The sequence below is a fragment of the Schistocerca gregaria genome, chromosome 3 (genome assembly GCF_023897955.1).
Source record: "Schistocerca gregaria isolate iqSchGreg1 chromosome 3, iqSchGreg1.2, whole genome shotgun sequence".
In the NCBI taxonomy this organism is placed as follows: Eukaryota; Metazoa; Arthropoda; class Insecta; order Orthoptera; family Acrididae; genus Schistocerca; species Schistocerca gregaria.
Window position 1 is genome coordinate 605,501,262 of NC_064922.1, and position 18,653 is coordinate 605,519,914.

At 41.3% G+C, this 18,653-nt stretch overlaps 1 protein-coding gene across 1 annotated transcript in view; it reads right to left on the reverse strand.

Moving 5' to 3' along the window:
- LOC126353850 (uncharacterized) overlaps positions 1 to 18,653 on the reverse strand; it is a 233,863-nt gene that overhangs the window by 47,677 nt on the left and 167,533 nt on the right. The window contains exon 5 of the mRNA XM_050003006.1: positions 17,734 to 18,010. Within this exon, the coding sequence (XP_049858963.1) occupies positions 17,734 to 18,010 (277 nt within the window). The remainder of the gene's footprint in view (positions 1 to 17,733; positions 18,011 to 18,653) is intronic.

Here is an 18,653-nt window from a genome sequence, read left to right on the forward strand (position 1 = left end):
AAGACGGCGCTCACAGTCTAACGGCACCAGTTGGCACCGGACGGAATACTGATCGCCACCTCAAAAGACAGCACTGGCCGCTTTGGGACGCTGTAGCTCATGTACCGGGTGTTTCAAAAAGAATGATCCGACTTTGCACGGTAATAATTATGAAACTGGGATGTACCGGCAAGAAAATATGCGAGACCTCGATTTCTCCCAGTGTATATAATGTTTAAATAACTTATGGGAATGGAGCCGGGTGACGTCGTCGATAACCTTTGATATTTCGACAGGAACACGCCATGCCATTTCCAAGGCGTCCGCCCCGGTAGCTGAGAGGTCAGCGTGATAGAACGTCAATCCTGAGGGCTCGGGTTCGATTCTCGCCTGGGTCGGAGATTTTCTCCGCTCAGGGACTGGGTGTTGTGTTGTCCTAATCATCATCATCATTTCATCCCCATCGATGCACAAATCGTCGAAGGTGGCGTCAGATCGAAAGACTTGCACCCGGCGAAAGGTCTACCCGACTGGAGGCCCTAGTCACACGACATTATTATTATTATTATTATTATTATTATTATTATTATTATTATTATTATTTCCAAGGAAAACTGTAGCAAGTAAGTGCCGTGTAACCGAATTTAAAACCTCGGGTTACAGAGAAACTCTATAAAGATAACACACACACACACACACACACACACACTCTCCCCCCCCCCCCCTCACTCTCCCACACACACACTGCAAACATTAACGCAATCACAAACGAAAGATGAGACGTTAAAAGTTATCGATAATGAAATTAAAAACCAACGGGTGAAGCAGCATAAACTCTGCCCCTCTGCTTTTTGACAAGTGAGAGAGTAGATTACCAGCAGAATTTTAACAAAAACCGACATTTCTATTTATATGGTTACTTGCTAATTTCATTTCAGCAGCTATTAACACTGTCCCACTAGCTGTAAGTGCGTACCAGAATGTCCATGTTGTCCTATTCCATAGCATGACTGGTACCAAGACAGTGTTACACAATGGAGGATTTCTTCGACTGTTGTAAGTGTGTGTACCGCTTATGCTCATTACGTCGGTCTTCCACAGTTCTGATAGAGTGACTAATATATGACATGCCACAACTGCAAGGAATACGGTAGACACCCGCCTTACCAAATGTGTACCGCGTGAGTGATGATAACATCGAGCTGGCAACAAAGTCTACGACCTCTTCGCCTCATGCATGGTGCATTTCGAACAGGATTCGTCGTATTTTGCGGAAATATTCTGAGAAGTGAGTTTTTCAACCACCATCTAAGACCTGGATCCTTTCAGGTTCCGTAAAGGATGATCTAGATTTGCTTAAGGCGGATGTCGACCGTATTGCTTCCAGGTCGGACTATCAGGTCTGTGGAGGACCGGTGTACTGAGCATAAGCGGTACACACACTTACAACAACCGAGCAAAACCACCATTGCGAAACTTTGTTATCCTATGGAACACAACAACACGCAGATTCTGGCAAGCACTTCCAGCTGCTGGGACAGTGTTATTAAGGAATCTTCAAATTAAATTAGGAAATAGCCTTATAAATAGAGATAGTGGTTTTTGTTTAAATTATGTATGGAATACTGTTCTTTCACTTGTCAAAAAACAGAGGGACAGAGTTTATGACACTTTGTAAGTAGGCTGTTAAGGTTTTTTATTGGTAACACCGCCGCCACGTAGCGCTCTGTATAAAAATCACTGGCTGTGCCGTGTGCAGTCTGTGGCTGGTTTGCATTGTTGTCTGCCATTGTAGTGTTGGGCAGCGGCAGCTGGATGCTAACAGCGCGTAGCGTTGCGCAGTTGGAGGTGAGCCGCCAGCAGTGGTGGACGTGGGGAGAGAGATAGCGGAGTTTTGAAATTTGTAAGAATTGGTGTCATGAACTGCTATATATATTGTGACTATAAAGGTAAATACATTGTTTGTTCTCTATTAAAATCTTTCATTTGCTAACTTTGCCTGTCAGTAGTTAGTGCCTTCAGTAGTTTGAATCTTTTATTTAGCTGGCAGTAGTGGCGCTCGCTGTATTGCAATAGCTTGAGTAACGAAGATTTTTGTGAGACAAACATTCTTTTTTATTACGTCAGTGACACATGTGTACGTAATTACACAGTTGGATAACTTCACACTTATGAAATTGTATTTGTCTGTACTTTGTGAACTGTACATATTTTTTCAGAACCATTGCGATACTATGAGAGCTTTGAATGATGTATTTGGTATGGGATCACGATTTTTAAAGTACGTTTGAGGTAGATGACACTTTTGACATGAGCAGAGAATTTTTTTTAGGTTTTGAAATTATTCGAGGAAGCTACGACGATTTTGAGAATTGACTGAGGTGTTATGATGTTATTTTTACGACGACGATGTGTATTATGCTGCTGAGGTATGTTTAAGCTGATGCTATATGAGTTATTCGGTTATGCTACATATCTGTTATGATGAAATATTGAAGAATTGTCGACGAATATGTTTTTGTGTAATAAGGTAAGGAAAAATGAGTAGTGGTTAGGGACTCTGGTTTGTGAAAAAGGATGTTGGAAACCGAGAATCGTACTTTAAGAGTTATGAAATGTGTGTAAATGCTTGAATGTATTACAATGCCGACGAATATTTTTTGGACACTGTTATATCAATTGGATTTTGTTTCTACAGATTTGTAACGCAAATTCTTGACCTGTGAATTTTTTTGTATAAGACTGTCACTGTAGCGGAAACTGGTGCCGTAAATATTTCGGTAAGGAAGTTAAATGACCACCTGCACGTAATGCGTCGTGGGCGCCCAGCTGGGCGACAGCCACCAGGAAACAAGCCATTAGCGTGTGCCTTTCAGAGGCACAAGAAAAAAAAGGGGGAGGCCATTATCCTCACTATTGACATTCCTTTGTAGAAAGCATCGCAAAAACGACACGCTCATTACTTCGAAAAGATACTTATTTACTTCTGCACACCTGATAATGACAATCGTCTTTCTACGAGAGTTGAGAGAATTTGTACTAACTTATTAAATGTCACATGACTATTGAATGATATTTTTATGCTTTGCCTTTCATAGTTACTTATTTCATTTGATATCTGGTTTCCAGCTGTGTTGCAGCATTGGTTTTATAAAATAAAATTAAATGCATTTGCTAATGTATACACTTTCTGTCAACAGATCTATTAAATAATTATTTTATGATCCATATTCTTCGAAAAAGGAGCACTTTGAATAGAAAGAACAATAAGAAGGGATTAATCACAGTAACTGAATACAAAATTTTCTTTTCAAGTACACCGTAACATTTTTTTACAATAAGTTTTTGTAGTGCACCACTTTAATTACATAGACTTTAAGATGTGAAAGGACATTGTCCGTATCTGCATTGTTGTCTTTAGTGTACATTTTTTTCTGCTTGAGCTTTGTCATGTTTGGGTATAAGTTATAGCATTTGCTGCGGCTGTTTGCCATTCATAGTGCTACTGAATGTCACTTTGTATTACTACGTTAAGCCAATTTTATTACTGATTTATTTTTCTTGTTTGCTGCGCATTGCCTTATATTAGTTGTAATATTGCTACCTTTTCTTGCCAATTTCCATTTTTTTATCATTGCTATTTGTATTAATTGTTTTGTGCTGCTGCATTGCCTCGTCCCTTAGTTTAGCATCTGAGCTCAGTAGGTTTAAGTTAGCTTAAGAGGGGGTAGACTAAATAAGAAACTAACTATGAGGAATTGGAAGAAATGCATTGAGAAGTTACAAGAAAATGATTTGGCCAAAAAAGTAGTGTACAGTGGAGGAAAACTATTTTTGAAAGAGGATGTGAACAAAATACAGAAAGCATGCTTGAATATGATATTTTTGGTGGAAACAAATGTTGAGATAAGACGAAAGATCTACAGAATGACGTTTTGGGCTGGACTGCAGTACCAAATGTTACACTGAAAACAAACCCTGTCCGTTCCCTTTCTATTATTCAGCTATGTGTTTATGTACCCTTGTGTATTTGTCTTTTTCCTGTCTTTATGTGTTTAGCTAATAAGATTTATGTTGTAGAATTTTTCAAATACTATGTTATTTTCTTTGTAAATATGTTCAGACATTATTTATTGTGTTTTGTTTTAATGATCATGTGTGAAGTTGATGTTTCAAAAGTTATTCTGATCTCTTATGTATGTACTTATGTCGTAATTTTTGTAACACTGATGTATTTGCTATTTCGATTCTTTTGTAAAGCCTATACTACTGCAAATGTTATCTGTATTGTTATGTTCTTTAAAGATGTATTTTGTACCTTTGTTATTGCATTCTTATGTTATAAAATTGTAATTGACACCAGTTCATCAAATTAAGTAACTTGTAAATTACATTTCACTGCACACGTTTCTGTTGGTCATAGTATATGGACAATATGTGAGAAGTAGGGACTGATAGTGTTTGCATGTGTGTTCATAATTCAGTAAGGGACTGGATAACAGCATTGCTGGTTGTAAGGAAATTTCAAAAACAATTTTTGTGAGTGCACAAGTGGTGGTTATGGACTTGCTATATCATCCGCAAGACTCTTCAATGGTGATTGTGTGCCTGCACAGTCAAACAGATGGCTGCTGGCCATCTCTACAAGGTCTACAGTGGGTCTACACCTTTGATGACCCACCAATGCCATTATTTCTACAAGGACTGCAGAGGGTCTGCACCTCTGGTGGCCCACCAATAGTAATCTCTACCAGGACTACAGTGGGTCTGCTCTGTGATGACCTACCTACCGATAGTCTTCAATGTCGACTGACTCTGCTGTGGCCCATTACCTGTCTGCATGTCGAGAGTCAGCACTGTCTTTCGTTGAAAGGACAACACTACTTCTTCAAGACTTCTTAGAAATCCACTACTTCCAAGTGCAATTTCTTTTATTGCTCAGACTTTGAAAAAAAAACACTGCAATTTTACTATGATGAACGATCAGGACTGTCTTTATGGACTGTGAGAAAATTTTAGCTTTTGACCAACATTGTATCGATAAGTGTGTGCATTTCATTTCTTTGTCATTGTAATTATGAAAAAAATTATCAAATCTGTATTGGCCACTGCCCAAAACAATTTGTAAATTTTTTTGTGGGGAGCATGTGGGCTATGTAAGTAGGCTGTTTAGGTTTTTTTATTAGTAACACCGCCGCCACGTAGCGCTCTGTATAAAAATCACTGGCTGTGCCGTGTGCAGTCTGTGGCTGGTTTGCATTGTTGTCTGCCATTGTAGTGTTGGGCAGCGGCAGCTGGATGCTAACAGCGCGTAGCGCTGCGCAGTTGGAGGTGAGCCGCCAGCAGTGGTGGACGTGGGGAGAGAGATGGCGGAGTTTTGAAATTTGTAAGAATTGGTGTCATGAACTGCTATATATATTGTGGCTATAAAGGTAAATACATTGTTTGTTCTCTATTAAAATCTTTCATTTGCTAACTTTGCCTGTCAGTAGTTAGTGCCTTCAGTAGTTTGAATCTTTTATTTAGCTGGCAGTAGTGGCGCTCGCTGTATTGCAGTAGCTTGAGTAACGAAGATTTTTGTGAGGTAAGTGATTTGTGAAACGTATAGGTTAATGTTAGTCAGGGCCATTCTTTTGTAGGGATTTTTGGAAGTCAGATTGCGTTGCGCTAAAGATATTGTGTGTCAGTTTAAGCACAGTCGTGTACAATTGTTCTAAGGGGACGTTTCAACTTCTTCTGTTGATTATTAATTTCAATATTGATAACTTCTGCTGTCGGTCTTCTTTGGCATTAGAATTTACAATGTGTGTGTGTGTGTGTGTGTGTGTATTATCTTTGGAGTTTCCATGAAAATCGAGGTTACAAATCCGCTTGCACAGCGCTTGTTTGCTGCAGTTTTGCATTGAAAGTGGCAGGGTGTGTGTGCATCTGTCTGTGTATCGGCCGACTGCATCCCAGTAAGTTATTTGAAGGAAGAAATGTGTGTTCTTAGAATGGGCGTGGCGTAGAGTTTCAGAAAATCGCCACTGGATGTCTGTCAATGCGTCTTCTCAGATTGCAGTCAGTGAGAAGTTAGATGGCGTCTGCACAACAGAAGGCGTTTTATGTGGTGCAGTTGGCAAATAGTGAGTCAGTGATTTCGGTACAGCGTGCTTTTCGACGGCGTTTTGTCTTTGATCTCCCTACACGCAAAAACATTTGCCGATGATATCGACAGTTTGGACAGGATGCTTGTGCAAAGGTAAGAGTCCAGGTCGACCTCGCACCTCCGGCAAACGCTTTAGCGGACTCCACGAATGCCTACTCACCGCGCAGGCAGGTAACTGGCAATGCCTCTCACGGCTGTCCTTCGAATGTTAAGGCGTCGTTTAGTTTATAAACCATACAGACTACAATTAGTGCAAGCCCTTCGGGGTGGTGATAAAAGGAAACGGTTTGACTTCACCAATGCTCTGCTAGAGAACATGTGTGACTATACATTTTACCGCGGTTAATTTTCAGTGACGAAGTAGCCTTTCATGTTAGTGATAAAGTAAAACAACATAACGTGCGCATATGGGGACTCGAGGACCTTCATGACATTACTAAGCCCGTGAGAAACTCACGCATAGTGAATGTTTTTGTGCCATTTCTCCTGAAAACGTGTATTGCCCTTCTTTACTGACCTGAATGAGCTATCTTCAAATACTGCAGTATTGGCTTTTTCTACTACTTTAGGAAAACTTCAATAACTTCATTTCCAAATAGGAAGGATCTCCACCACACTGACACAACAACGTACGTTAGTTTCTCAATGATATTCTGCCTCAACGCTGGATAGGGCTCACGGGACCTCGAGCACGGTCCTGCATTCTTGGCCTCCAACCTCGCGAGACGTGATCCCGTGTGATTTTTCCTTGTAGGGACGTTTGAAGGAAGGTAGATTCATCTCCCCTTTACCTCGTGACTAGAAGAAGCGAAGAGCAGAGTATAACTTCTGTAAAAGCAGACACATCATGTAAAGTTCATAATGAATTTATCTATCGTCTAGAATTCTAGGTACTGTAGGTGATGCTACTAGCGCACACACAGCATTTGTAATATCATAGCTAAAACTTTGAAGTTTTGACAGTATTTTTCAATCAATCCCAACTCTGTAGTATGTTTTTAACAGTAAATATGGAGTTCTGAACTCATCTCATTCTTTTTGAAACAACTTGGGTAACTCATACAACGCGGTCATGCGACCCTCCACCCATGCCGTTACTCACGAATCTGAAGAGATACGTGTGTGCCAGAGCAGTTAAGATGGCTGGACCTGGAGATGTGACAGAATGACACAAAGGGTGAGTTTGTCCGACTTGTTGGTGTGTCAATAAAGACTGTCCAATTTGTCTACAAGGAACGGTGGACCACTTGCAGCCATTAACGCGGCGAAAGATACGAGGTCGCGAAAGGATCCTAATTGATAGCGACTTGAGACCAGTGCCACTCCTGACAATGACAACTAGTTTCAAACATGACAGGAATCGCTGCTGAACGTGAATGTCTTTCCTTCTCAACCAGTTTCCAAGAGAAAATAGAGAAGAGAACTCCGAGTAGAGGATATTTGGCGACAAAGGGTATTGATCACAGCGGCACATTAAACTGCACGAACTCAATGGCACAAGCAACACAGATGCAAGATAGTGGATGAGTGTAACGTGGTCAGACGAGTCACAGGTCTTCAGACGATGGGAGTGTCCACAGCACCAACGACCCAACGAAGCGTCTAATCCACAATGTATAGAGGTTGCCCTTTAAGTTGGAAGGGGCTTTGTGTGTTTTGCGGGCGTTCCTCGTATCATGAATAATTACCGTTTACATGAACCAGATTGTTTATTTTAGCATTTGAATATTAAATGCTACTTACAGTAGTGTAGATTCTCGGTCACTAGATGTTGTCCTTTCTTGTAGAGCTTCATGATGAGTATGCAATGGACTCTTCCGTCTTTCACGCTGACAATAGCCGTGTACATAGACCCAAAGCATACCTTCCTTGTGTCACGAACACTCAAGCAGCTTGTCGGACATTTAGTCCGCTATAACACCCGATCTTAATCCCAAAGAAAATGTCTGAGACTGTTGCGAGCAGTGGGCGAAACGTGGCAAACATCATCTCCGCAGCTTGGTTGTTCTGAGGGATCTGATACCAGTTAACTGCTTCGGCTGGATATGGGACATCTGAAAAAAATTGTGTGCTCTCTGTCTCGCCGAACTGTTACTATCTTCAAGATTATGGGCGGGAGGGTTGTTACACGGTATAAGCGTGACCATGTAAGTTATCACTTGATTTTAGTATTACAGCACGCTCTTCCCACAATCGTCTCGCGAATGACCATTACGGGAAAATTATAGAAATCAAGAGCACATTCAGAGGCACGAATATCATGAAAATGTTGACTTCAATCTGCTATTACCGAGCCGTAGGCCGAGAAGTATTTGTGAACTATTGATAATGACTGGTCAGTCGTAATTGCTATGGCCATTATGCAGTAAATGTGAGGTTTAGCTGGTATTAACTTTATATTTAAAAGAAATTTGTTCACTAATCCTCTCTGCCAATAACAGAGTGAAACTGAACAGTTATGTTTTTCTAGACACGTATCAAGTAGACTAAGAATGGCGACGAGGGATTCCTTATTGGAATTAATTGGGAGGTGATTCCCATTTCTAGCTTCTGCATGGGTTTTATTTTTATATGCATCTTTCAATCCCTAACCATGACACTAGGGTGGGCTGATTTAGAACTTTGTTCTTTTCAGGAGGCTGGAAGTCGGATAGATGGGTTTACAATTTGCGAAGTTTGGTAGTGCAGTTCCACTTTTGGTATTCGCCTGAAACGCAAGGGAAACCTTTCAAAAACCTTTGTCGGAACTTTTGAATTGGAACTGTTTGATTTATTTGTGGGAAACTGTTTTCTACCTACCCAGAAAAAATAAACATATTTTCTACTGGTAGCGGCAGTGACTTAACGTGCCCTCCGCAGGGCAGGTGTGGCTCTGAGCAACAACTTTTGACAGCTGCAGGGGCGCATGCACTGGACCCATCATCACCCTACACTGAGACACTCCGTTACGAATAACTGCCGGCCAAAGCATATGGATTTATGACAAACTCTTAAGCCAGAAGTCCACAGAGGCTACGCTTGAATGTCAGCGTAAATTGTGCTAAAGGAAATATTAAATAAAATCAAAGCCCAGTTGTTTTTTATAAAATTTTGCTTGTTGGCACCTTCAACTTCACACAAAAACTGTTTTCAAAACATAACCTCTAAATACGACATTGCGTTGTGTCGATATGATTCCCCTGGGGGGCTAGAATACTCTCGAAGAACACAGGCTACTGTAGTAGTAGTAGTAGTTTTATTCATCCGTAGATCTCTTTTTACAAGGATATAGGACATGTCAAAGTATTTACAAGCTTAGATCAATTTACAATAAGCTAATTCGTATACACATATATTTACAGACTTCTGGTTAGAGACAATCATTAGATTTTACTCCTGGTATACAATAATTTATTTACAAATAACTCATTAAATAATGTAATGCCACACTATTCACTCATATTTCACTATCAGTCACTGCACACACTATACACACATTGTTTCATAACACTTCACTCACTACATACACACACACACACACACACACACACACACACACACACACACACACACACAGGTGATCCTTGGGCCATTTTCTGTACTGCAAGTTCCCATTTGCTATCCTGAAAAACTGAGTCAGCATCCCTTCATAATGAGTGAGATGTTGAGCTCAGAAAGAGGAAGAGGTGTTAGTATTGTGCTATGCATAGCTTGAGGGGAGAGTGTCTCTAGAAAGGAAAAAAGAAGAAAAATAATAAAGTGAAGGTGTTATGTGGAATATTGGATGTTTTATAATCATCATTAGTATTATTATTTGTTTGTATAACATTTTTTTATCAAACCCCTACTCTGCATTATGTAAGTAATCCTTCACTGTATAAAATGTATTGCATAACAGGTACTTTTTAGCTGCCTTCTTAAATAAGTGTATTTTTGAAATTTCTTTAATCTCTTTTGGTAATTTATTGTACAGTTTTATTCCTTGGTAGAAAATGCTGTTTTGAGTTTTATGTTTATTTTTTCTTGGTAAATGTAAGTTGAGTCTATCTCTTGTTGCATGGTCATGGACAGAGCTGTTTGTGCAGTAATTGCCAATGTTACTTTTGATGTGTACAACTGACTGGTAAATGTGTTCACATGGAGCAGTTAAAATTCCCAGTGTTTTGAACAGATCTTTACAATGAGCTCGACTACTATTTCTGGTTATTATTCTTATGGCTCTTTTCTGGAGTTTGAAAATTGTGTTCATATTTTGTGGATTTGTTCCCCAAAAAAGAATGCCATAGCTAAGAATTGAGTGTACATATGAATAATATGTAACTAAAAGACACTGCATGTTACACACAGATGATAGAATTCTAAGGGCATAACATGCTGATGACATTCTGTTTGCAAGTACCTTTGTGTGTTCGCACCACTTCAGCTGAGAGTCAATATTCATTCCTAGAAATTTTGCATTTGTTACACAGTCTATAGAGGTGCCATCTACATTTAATTTAACATTGTCATTTTTCCTCTTCAAACTGAAGTTCATGGCATTAGTTTTCTTTATGTTTAATGTCAATTTGTTGCTTATTGACCAATCGTAAACTTCCTTGAGAGTTTCATTTGCTTTCTCGGTAAGGAGTTCTCTTGTTCTCTCAGTGACTATAATATTGCTGTCATCAGCGAAGAGAATTTTCTCACCATGAGTAACACTACTGGGAAAGTCATTGATGTATATCAGGAATAGTATTGGTCCTAATATGCTACCTTGTGGAACCCCTATATTAATATGTTTTGGTTCTGATAAGTATTTTACTAAATGTTTAGATCTATTTGAAGTATGTGTTATCTCTACTCTTTGTACCCTATCTGTTAGGTATGATCGAAACCAGTCATTAGCTACCCCTCTTATTCCTAATGCTTCTAATTTATTTAATAGAATCTTGTGGTCGACTGTATCAAAAGCCTTAGAAAGATCCAAAAATATGCCTGTGACACACTCATCTTTATCAAGAGCATTAAGTACAACTTTTGTGAATTCTACTATGGCTGACTCCGTATTTTTGCCACTTCGAAAACCAAACTGTGATTTGCTTAAAAGATTGCATTTATTCAGATAATTCATTAATCTGTCTTTCATAATTGCTTCTATTATTTTTGAGAATGCTGACAGCAGGGAAATGGGCCGGTAATTTTCTATGTCTTCTGCATTACCTTTCTTAAGCAAAGGTACAACTCTTGCCTGTTTTAGCTGCTCTGGAAATGTCCCTGATGTGAAGGATTCATTTATTATATTTGTTAATGGGCCTTGTATAATCCCTATGCATTGTTTCAGTACACACATTGGTACATCATCTAAGCCTTCTGACTTTTTATTTTTTAGCTTTTGAACAGTTTTATTGACTTCATTCTCTGTGGTTGGAAGTAACATCATTGTATCTAGTGCAACAATTTTTGCAGGTGTTATATTTGTTATGGGGAATTTTTGCTGTAACTTCTCTGCAATACTTGAAAAATGCTCGTTTACATAGTTTGCTAAGTGTTGTGGATCATTTATTACCTTATCCCCCTCCCTTAGCAGTATGTTATTCTGCGTTTGTTTGCCTCTCCCCGTTTCCTTTTTTATAACATCCCAGACTGCTTTGCTTTTATTCTCTGCATTATATATTATTTTGTCATTAAGTGACTTTTTTGCAGCAATCAGCACCTTCCTATAAATCTTTTTGTATCTATGATAGAAATTTAAGAATTCTGGATCATTGTGAATCTTTTTCATGGAACTGAGGTGTTTAAGTGTTTGGGAGGACTTCTTAATACCTGCTGTTATCCATCTGTTTTTGTGAGATGTTGATACAGTCATGCATACTTTTGGAAATGCTGTTTCAAAGTTCAATTTAAACAATGTGGAGAATTTGGAGAATTTCATATTCACATTGGTTTCCTTATACACTTCATCCCAGCTTTGTTTTTCTAGTTCTTTGAAAAATCTTTTATTTTGATTTCTGATAGATGTCGTTTATAGGCTTGTAGTTTAGGGAATGATTCGATGCCTGATTTTACTGTTGTTATTTGACAGAGATGGTCTGATAGTCCGAGATCTTTTACAGCTACATCACATTTTTCCCTGTCTATATTTGTGGCCACATGGTCAATTACTGATGGAGTCATTGTAGTAACCCTTGTTGCACTATTGACCAATAGGGACATGCCAAAACTTTGAAGGATATTTATGAAGGTGCTGCTGGATTCATTTATGATATTAGTGTTGATGTTTATGTCCCCACACAGAATTATGTTGACCTTTGTACTTGAGACTTTATCTAGAACTTCTGTTAATTTATTGAAAAAAGTGTCCACACTACCACTGGGAGATCTATACACACACAAAATGATTAATGTCTTGGTGATATCGAGCCCTGATAATTCAATAGCTGATATTTCAATGTGTTTGTCTTCACTTACTGTACTGAGTTCATGTCTAGATTTGAACTGTGTTCCTTTTCTGATATAAATGCATGATCCTCCACCCCTTGAAGTAGTTCTACAGTAAGAGTTTGCCCTTTCATACAATGATAATACTACATGTTGGATTTCTGTGTCTCTACACCAGTGCTCAGTAATACAAACTACTGTGCAGTTCAAAGATTGGAGCTCAACTTCTAATGCTTGTATTTTATTTTTTATTGATTGCATGTTTTGATGGAGGATTGTTAAGTCTGTGAAATGCCCCATGTTACTCTTTCCGATGGTTTGTTTTTCTTTGTGACATCTGGTATGTGTGATTTTTGAAGTGTTATAATCTGTCTTGTGAGTGATGGTTTCAGTATTTTTTGAATTGCTAGAGATACTCTTTAGGCAGGGGAACCTGTTGTCTGGATTTATCCTAAAAAAGACCTACTTTTCCTACCTATGACAACAGGTATTTGACCATGTGTGGCCCGAGATCCACCCCCTATACTTTCATGAATCAGCTGTACCAATCTCCCTTCAGAGTCCTGTTTAGGTGTAGGCCATGCCCAGTGAAACCCCATCTGTTGATAGTCCCGACGGGCACCAGAGAAACATGAGCAAAGTTGGCCGTCCTCACAGCCATCCCCAGCCCCACATTGATTCGCCTCACAGCTCCATCAAGGCGTGGCTGATCATGACGCCGGAACAGCTCAACAAAGTGTACATTGGTGCCATGAGTCAGGGAAGCTATCTTGTCCAGGTCACCACCTATTTCATATGCCCCATCCCTGTCCAAACTGTTTCCCGCCCCACCCACTATCACTACATGGTCCTCTTTTGTAAAATCCTTACATAAAGACCCTAGGTCCTCTGTCACATGACTTAGCCCTGCATTTGGTTTGAAGATACTGGTGGCCTGGTACGCTGCCCCTAAACTTTCCTGTAACTGAGGGCCTACACCTCGCCCATGGCTACTACCTAGCAGCAGCACTTTCTTCTTCCTAACACTTTGTACATTCCTAGGCTTCTTGGCATCGGTTGAAGTGTGCTGCACATTTCCTGCTCCTCGTTCTACCTGAGGATCTTCTCCACTTAACTCTGGCAGTGGCAGATACCTGTTTTTGGTGTTGATGATAAAACTATCAGATCGCGTTCTCTTTCTTCCTATCCTCCTACCAGCTGCCAGTTCCCAACCACCCTCCTCCCCCCTATTTCCCTTGATCCTTATCAGTTCCTTCCTTGCTTCCTCCAACTGTGCCTGAAGGGCACAGATTTTCCTTTCCTGCTCCCCAATCAAAATGTCCTACCGCATACTCTGCAGTTCCAGGAGAGAGCCTCTTCTGTTCTCCCAACATTCTCCCCACTGCATCATCCCCAGTGAAAATATTTCCTACAAGATTGGCAACAAATCCCTCTACTCACTACCCTATAACAGCTCCCACATTTCTCACTCATGGTCAGTTTCGAAAGAATAGTTAAGTTTAAAGAATGTTTTAAATTTGTCAAGGTCGCGAGATTGTATGTCTGCAAGCAAAAAAAACGACACAAAGATCTTATGTGCGGTTGTTGTTGTTTTTCTACTGATTTAGAGATGCAAAAACAGAAGAATGAATTTGTAATTACTTTGCTTTTAGAGAATTTAAGTTATCAGGCGTGTTTGGTCAGGTTTTTAAACGTTTATAACTCGGAAAATTTAGACCTAGATCGCGTCTATCTAACTAGTAAACAATACGAAATGTGTTAGTTAAATACGATTTAGAAATGTTTAATTACACTTTTATTGCGACAATAGACACTGATGAAACTAGTAGCTGTCTTTTTTAAACGATTTTTGCACTATCAAGAAAACTTGAATAGAATTTGTTGTGTTTATGTCACGCAAAATTACGGGTTATGTCGCGATTATCGGGACCTCAGCTAAAGAACAAGTTTTTTCAAGAACAAGCTCTGCTTGGACGCTAATATTCAGTGGTGTGACAAGAACGGACACTACAGCAAGTAATAAAAACAAAGAATATTTAAACTTGGCACTATTTACTCTTAAATAAGTTATTTTAGCGGACGAAGAAAATACCTGTGATCTCACTCGGCGGCCATCTTGGATTTTGTACTGAAAAATGAACTCCTATGTTGGGGTATTACTGCCCTGGTCAGTTAACCAGAGACTATTGTTCTTACTCTCCAGTTTATAGAGATCACCACTCTTCAGTTTGTTTTATTTCACAGGTTGGATTCCAGAGTTCATGGCAAGTAGAACATAGCATTCTGATCTTAATGGAGAAAAGTCACCAGACATTCCCAAGGAGTGTGTTACAGGACCATTACTGTTTACAATATATGCTGGTGACCTAGTGGATAATGAAGCTGACATATTCTGTTGGTGGGTGATTTTTCTGTAGATTGAGAAACCAGACATCAACAATATTGAAGAGAAAAACTGGAAGATAAGCGATGCTTGGTGCAGCTGATTCTCACATAAGCAAATGACAGATACAATCCATGCATAGCAGATAACATTTGCCCAAATCACTCAAAACAGCTGAGAGATGACGAGTCACTCTCTCACTATTTTTACATATTCAAGACTACCCTTTAACATTGATTTTACATCCAAGACATTTGGTGAGACGACAGTAAGTAAACAATATGAGCAGGCATAGATGGCAGCATATACATTTTTAACACATGCAAGATATTTATGGTGGCTCCCCTCTGAGTTGAGAACAAGCAGGCAGTTTGGTCATTTAACAACAAATCTTCCAGTGGAGATTTGGGGCTTGGAAACCACGTGCAGGTGTTAGGGAAAGGGACATCTCGAAGCACGTATTGGGGACAAAACGTTGGTCCCAAGGATTTACGTCACTGGTATGCAGACAACACTTTTGGCCGAAGACGCGGAAAAACTGCCTACGTGCATCTACCTGTTAGGCGCCTGCAGCCACAGCAGGGCAGGGATTCAAGAGAAATCTAGGTCGCCAAATGATCGTCTACAATTGTGAGCCATATGTTTGTGACTATTACAGCGCCATCTATCACAAAGCGAAAAAAGTGTTCCAACTAAAACATTCATATTTCTTTACGGACTACACGAATATGTAATAAAAATGGGGATTCCTATTTTAAAAAAAAGGCAGTTGATGTCCGTTTGACCTATGGCAGCGCCATCTAGCGGGCCAACCACAGCACCATCTGGTTTCCCCCTTCAAGCTAGACAAGTTTCGTTCTTTGTAGTTTTTTCGTTTGACTCTTATTTCGTGGGATATTTGGCCCGGTCACAATCAATGGACCACCCTGTATATTATACACTAAAGCGCCAAAGAAACTTGTATAGGCATGCATATTCTAATACAGAGGTACGTAAACAGGCAGAATACGGAGCTGCGATTGGCAACGCCTATATAAGACAACAGTCTGGAGCAGTTATTAGATCTGTTACTACAACAATGGCAGGTTATCATGACTTAAGTGAGTTTGAACGTGGTGTTACAGTCGACGCATGAGCGATGGAACACAGCATATCCGAGGTACTGACGAAGCGGCGATTTTCCCGTACGACCATTTGACTAGAGTACCGTGAATACCAGGAATCCAGTAAGACATCAGATCTCCGACAGGAAAAAGATCCTGCAAGAACGGGACCGACGACGACTGAAGAGAATCGTTCTACGTGAAAGAAGTGCAACCCTTCCGAAAGTTGCTGCAGATTTCAACGCTGCGCCATCAAGTGTCAGAGTGCGAACCATTCAACAAAACATCATCGAAATGGGCTTTCCGAGCCGAAGGCCCACTCGCGTAACCTCGATGACTGTACGACACAAAGCTTTACGCCTCGCCTGGGCCCGTCAACACCGAAATTCGACTGTTGATGACTGGAAACATGTTGCCTGGTCGGACGAGTCCCGTTTCAAATTGTATCTAGCGGATGGACGTGTACGAGTATGGAGACAACCTCATGAATCCACGGACCATGTATGTCAGCAGTAGACTGTTCAAGCTGATGGTGTCTCTGTAACGGTGTGAGACGTGTGTAGTTGGAGTGATATGGGACCCTTGATACGTCTGGACACGACTCTGACAAGTGACACGTACGTAAGGATCCTGTCTGATCACCTGCATCCATTCATGTTCATTGTGTATTCGGACGGACTTGGACAATTCTAGTAGAACAATGCGACAACTCATACGTCAAGAACTGCTACGGAGTGGCTCCAGGAACGCTCTCCTGAGTTTCACAACTTCCGCTGGCCACCTACCTCCCTAGACGTGAACGTTATTGAGCATATGTGGGATGCCTTGCAGCATGCTGTTCACAAGAGGTCTCCGTCCCCTCGTACTCTTATGGATTTATGGACAGCCTTGCAGGATTCATGGTGTCAGTTCCCTCCAGCACTACTTCAGACATTAGTCGAGTTCATGCCATGTCGCGTTACGGCACTTCTGCGTGCTCGCGGGGGTCTTACACGATATTAGAGGTGTACGTTTCTTTGGCTCTTCAGTGTATAACGGTAATACAAAAAATGTTTTATATAATAATGTGTTTAGATTAGTGTTTAGTACGCTGCTTTGAATAACATTCAAGAAATTATGTAGTTCTAAATTTGTAGCTGGAATAACATTTGCCCGAAAAGTTGAAATTTACGTGTGCTACGCAACTGATTTAAGTTCCCATATAATAGCAACAACATTATAAGTTACAGGATATAAAATCCAACTGTGTACTCACTAGCAGCATTTCATAGTGTTATGAACGCCGGTGTGCACACTACGGCCATGCGAGAATGTAAATTATAGCAATCCTGTTTCTTTCAACCGTTTGGATATTAGTCTTTGTTTTTTCTCTTTCTTAAAAGTGGATCTATGCAGTTCTGTCTCGTCTCGATCAGTTTACTGTCTTCTTGTTCTACCTGTTGTCTCACGAACCGTGTCGGGTCTGTGGTGACAGCAGTTGGACCATCCAGTGAACGTGCGACGCTAGGCGGTTGGAATGTTGCCGGCCATGCCCAAGCCCATCTACGAGCCTCTGTTTAAAACATTTAATTTCTAGAACTCCTCTCGATTTTCTGTCCTTTTACTAGTATTCTGCTAAGCCTCTCTCAAAAGCTGGTTATTTGGAAATTTACGTAGTTATAAGTGTAAATGCTTTTAGTTTTAATGTTGCCCGTTGGATGCACGGCTGGTCGCCGATTCCTTACGTGGGGAGGTCGGTGAGCAGCAGCGTGGCGTCGGGTGCCGGCAGACAGAGCCCCTGTCGCGCGGCGCGGCGCTGGAAGTCGGTGAGCAGGTGTCGGCTGGAGGCGAGCAGGCAGGCGGCGCCCCTGGAGCCCGCGGCGCGCAGCAGCCCGGCCGCCGTCTCCAGCAGCAGCGGCAGCGCGCGGCCCTCCACGTCCGCCGGGCGCGCAGACAGCGACAGCGGCAGCGCCGACCGCAGCTCCTCCAGCCGCGACCACACCGCCGACGACGTCACGACGCCTGCGGCACCCGGCAACGCCCTGCAGTTAACTCCAAACCCTGTCCGGCCACCTTCCTCCGTACGCCGTCTACACTGCGTACCTCAAGGCCTCCACGGGCTACCTTCATCAGTCTTACACAACCCTGTCGTAGTTGCAGCAACCTGTAGCGGAAATGCCCTTGCCGACTCTATAAAACAACATTAACGCTCACATCTTGGGTATTCGGTACTCCAGTCGGATGTTCGCGTCGTTCTCGCACGATATTTCAACAGCGTGCCTCTCTGTCTTCTTCAGGTGCTATCTGGCACTGGTACGTGGGTCGAACGAGTCCAGTATTTATGCCTGGAAGGAGCTGAGCGTTCCATAACCGGTCCGCGCCGAGTCGAGTTTCCGTCTGTGGTCGGCGCCCGCCAGACTCGCCTTCAATGGACCCATCCAGTCGCGGATGTTCCGACTGCCGTCCGCGCTCGTTTTGGCCGTTCTCAACGGTTGTCGTCGTCATCTGAGGTGTGTCAGACCCGATCTGAGATGTTGGGTACTCTGTCTCATGACTGTTTCTATGATTTCCACTAAACGGCGCGGACCGGTTAGGGAACGCCGAGCTCCTTCCAGGCATAAATACTGGACTCGATCGCCTGCTCTCCCTCCTAACGCCGCAGCGA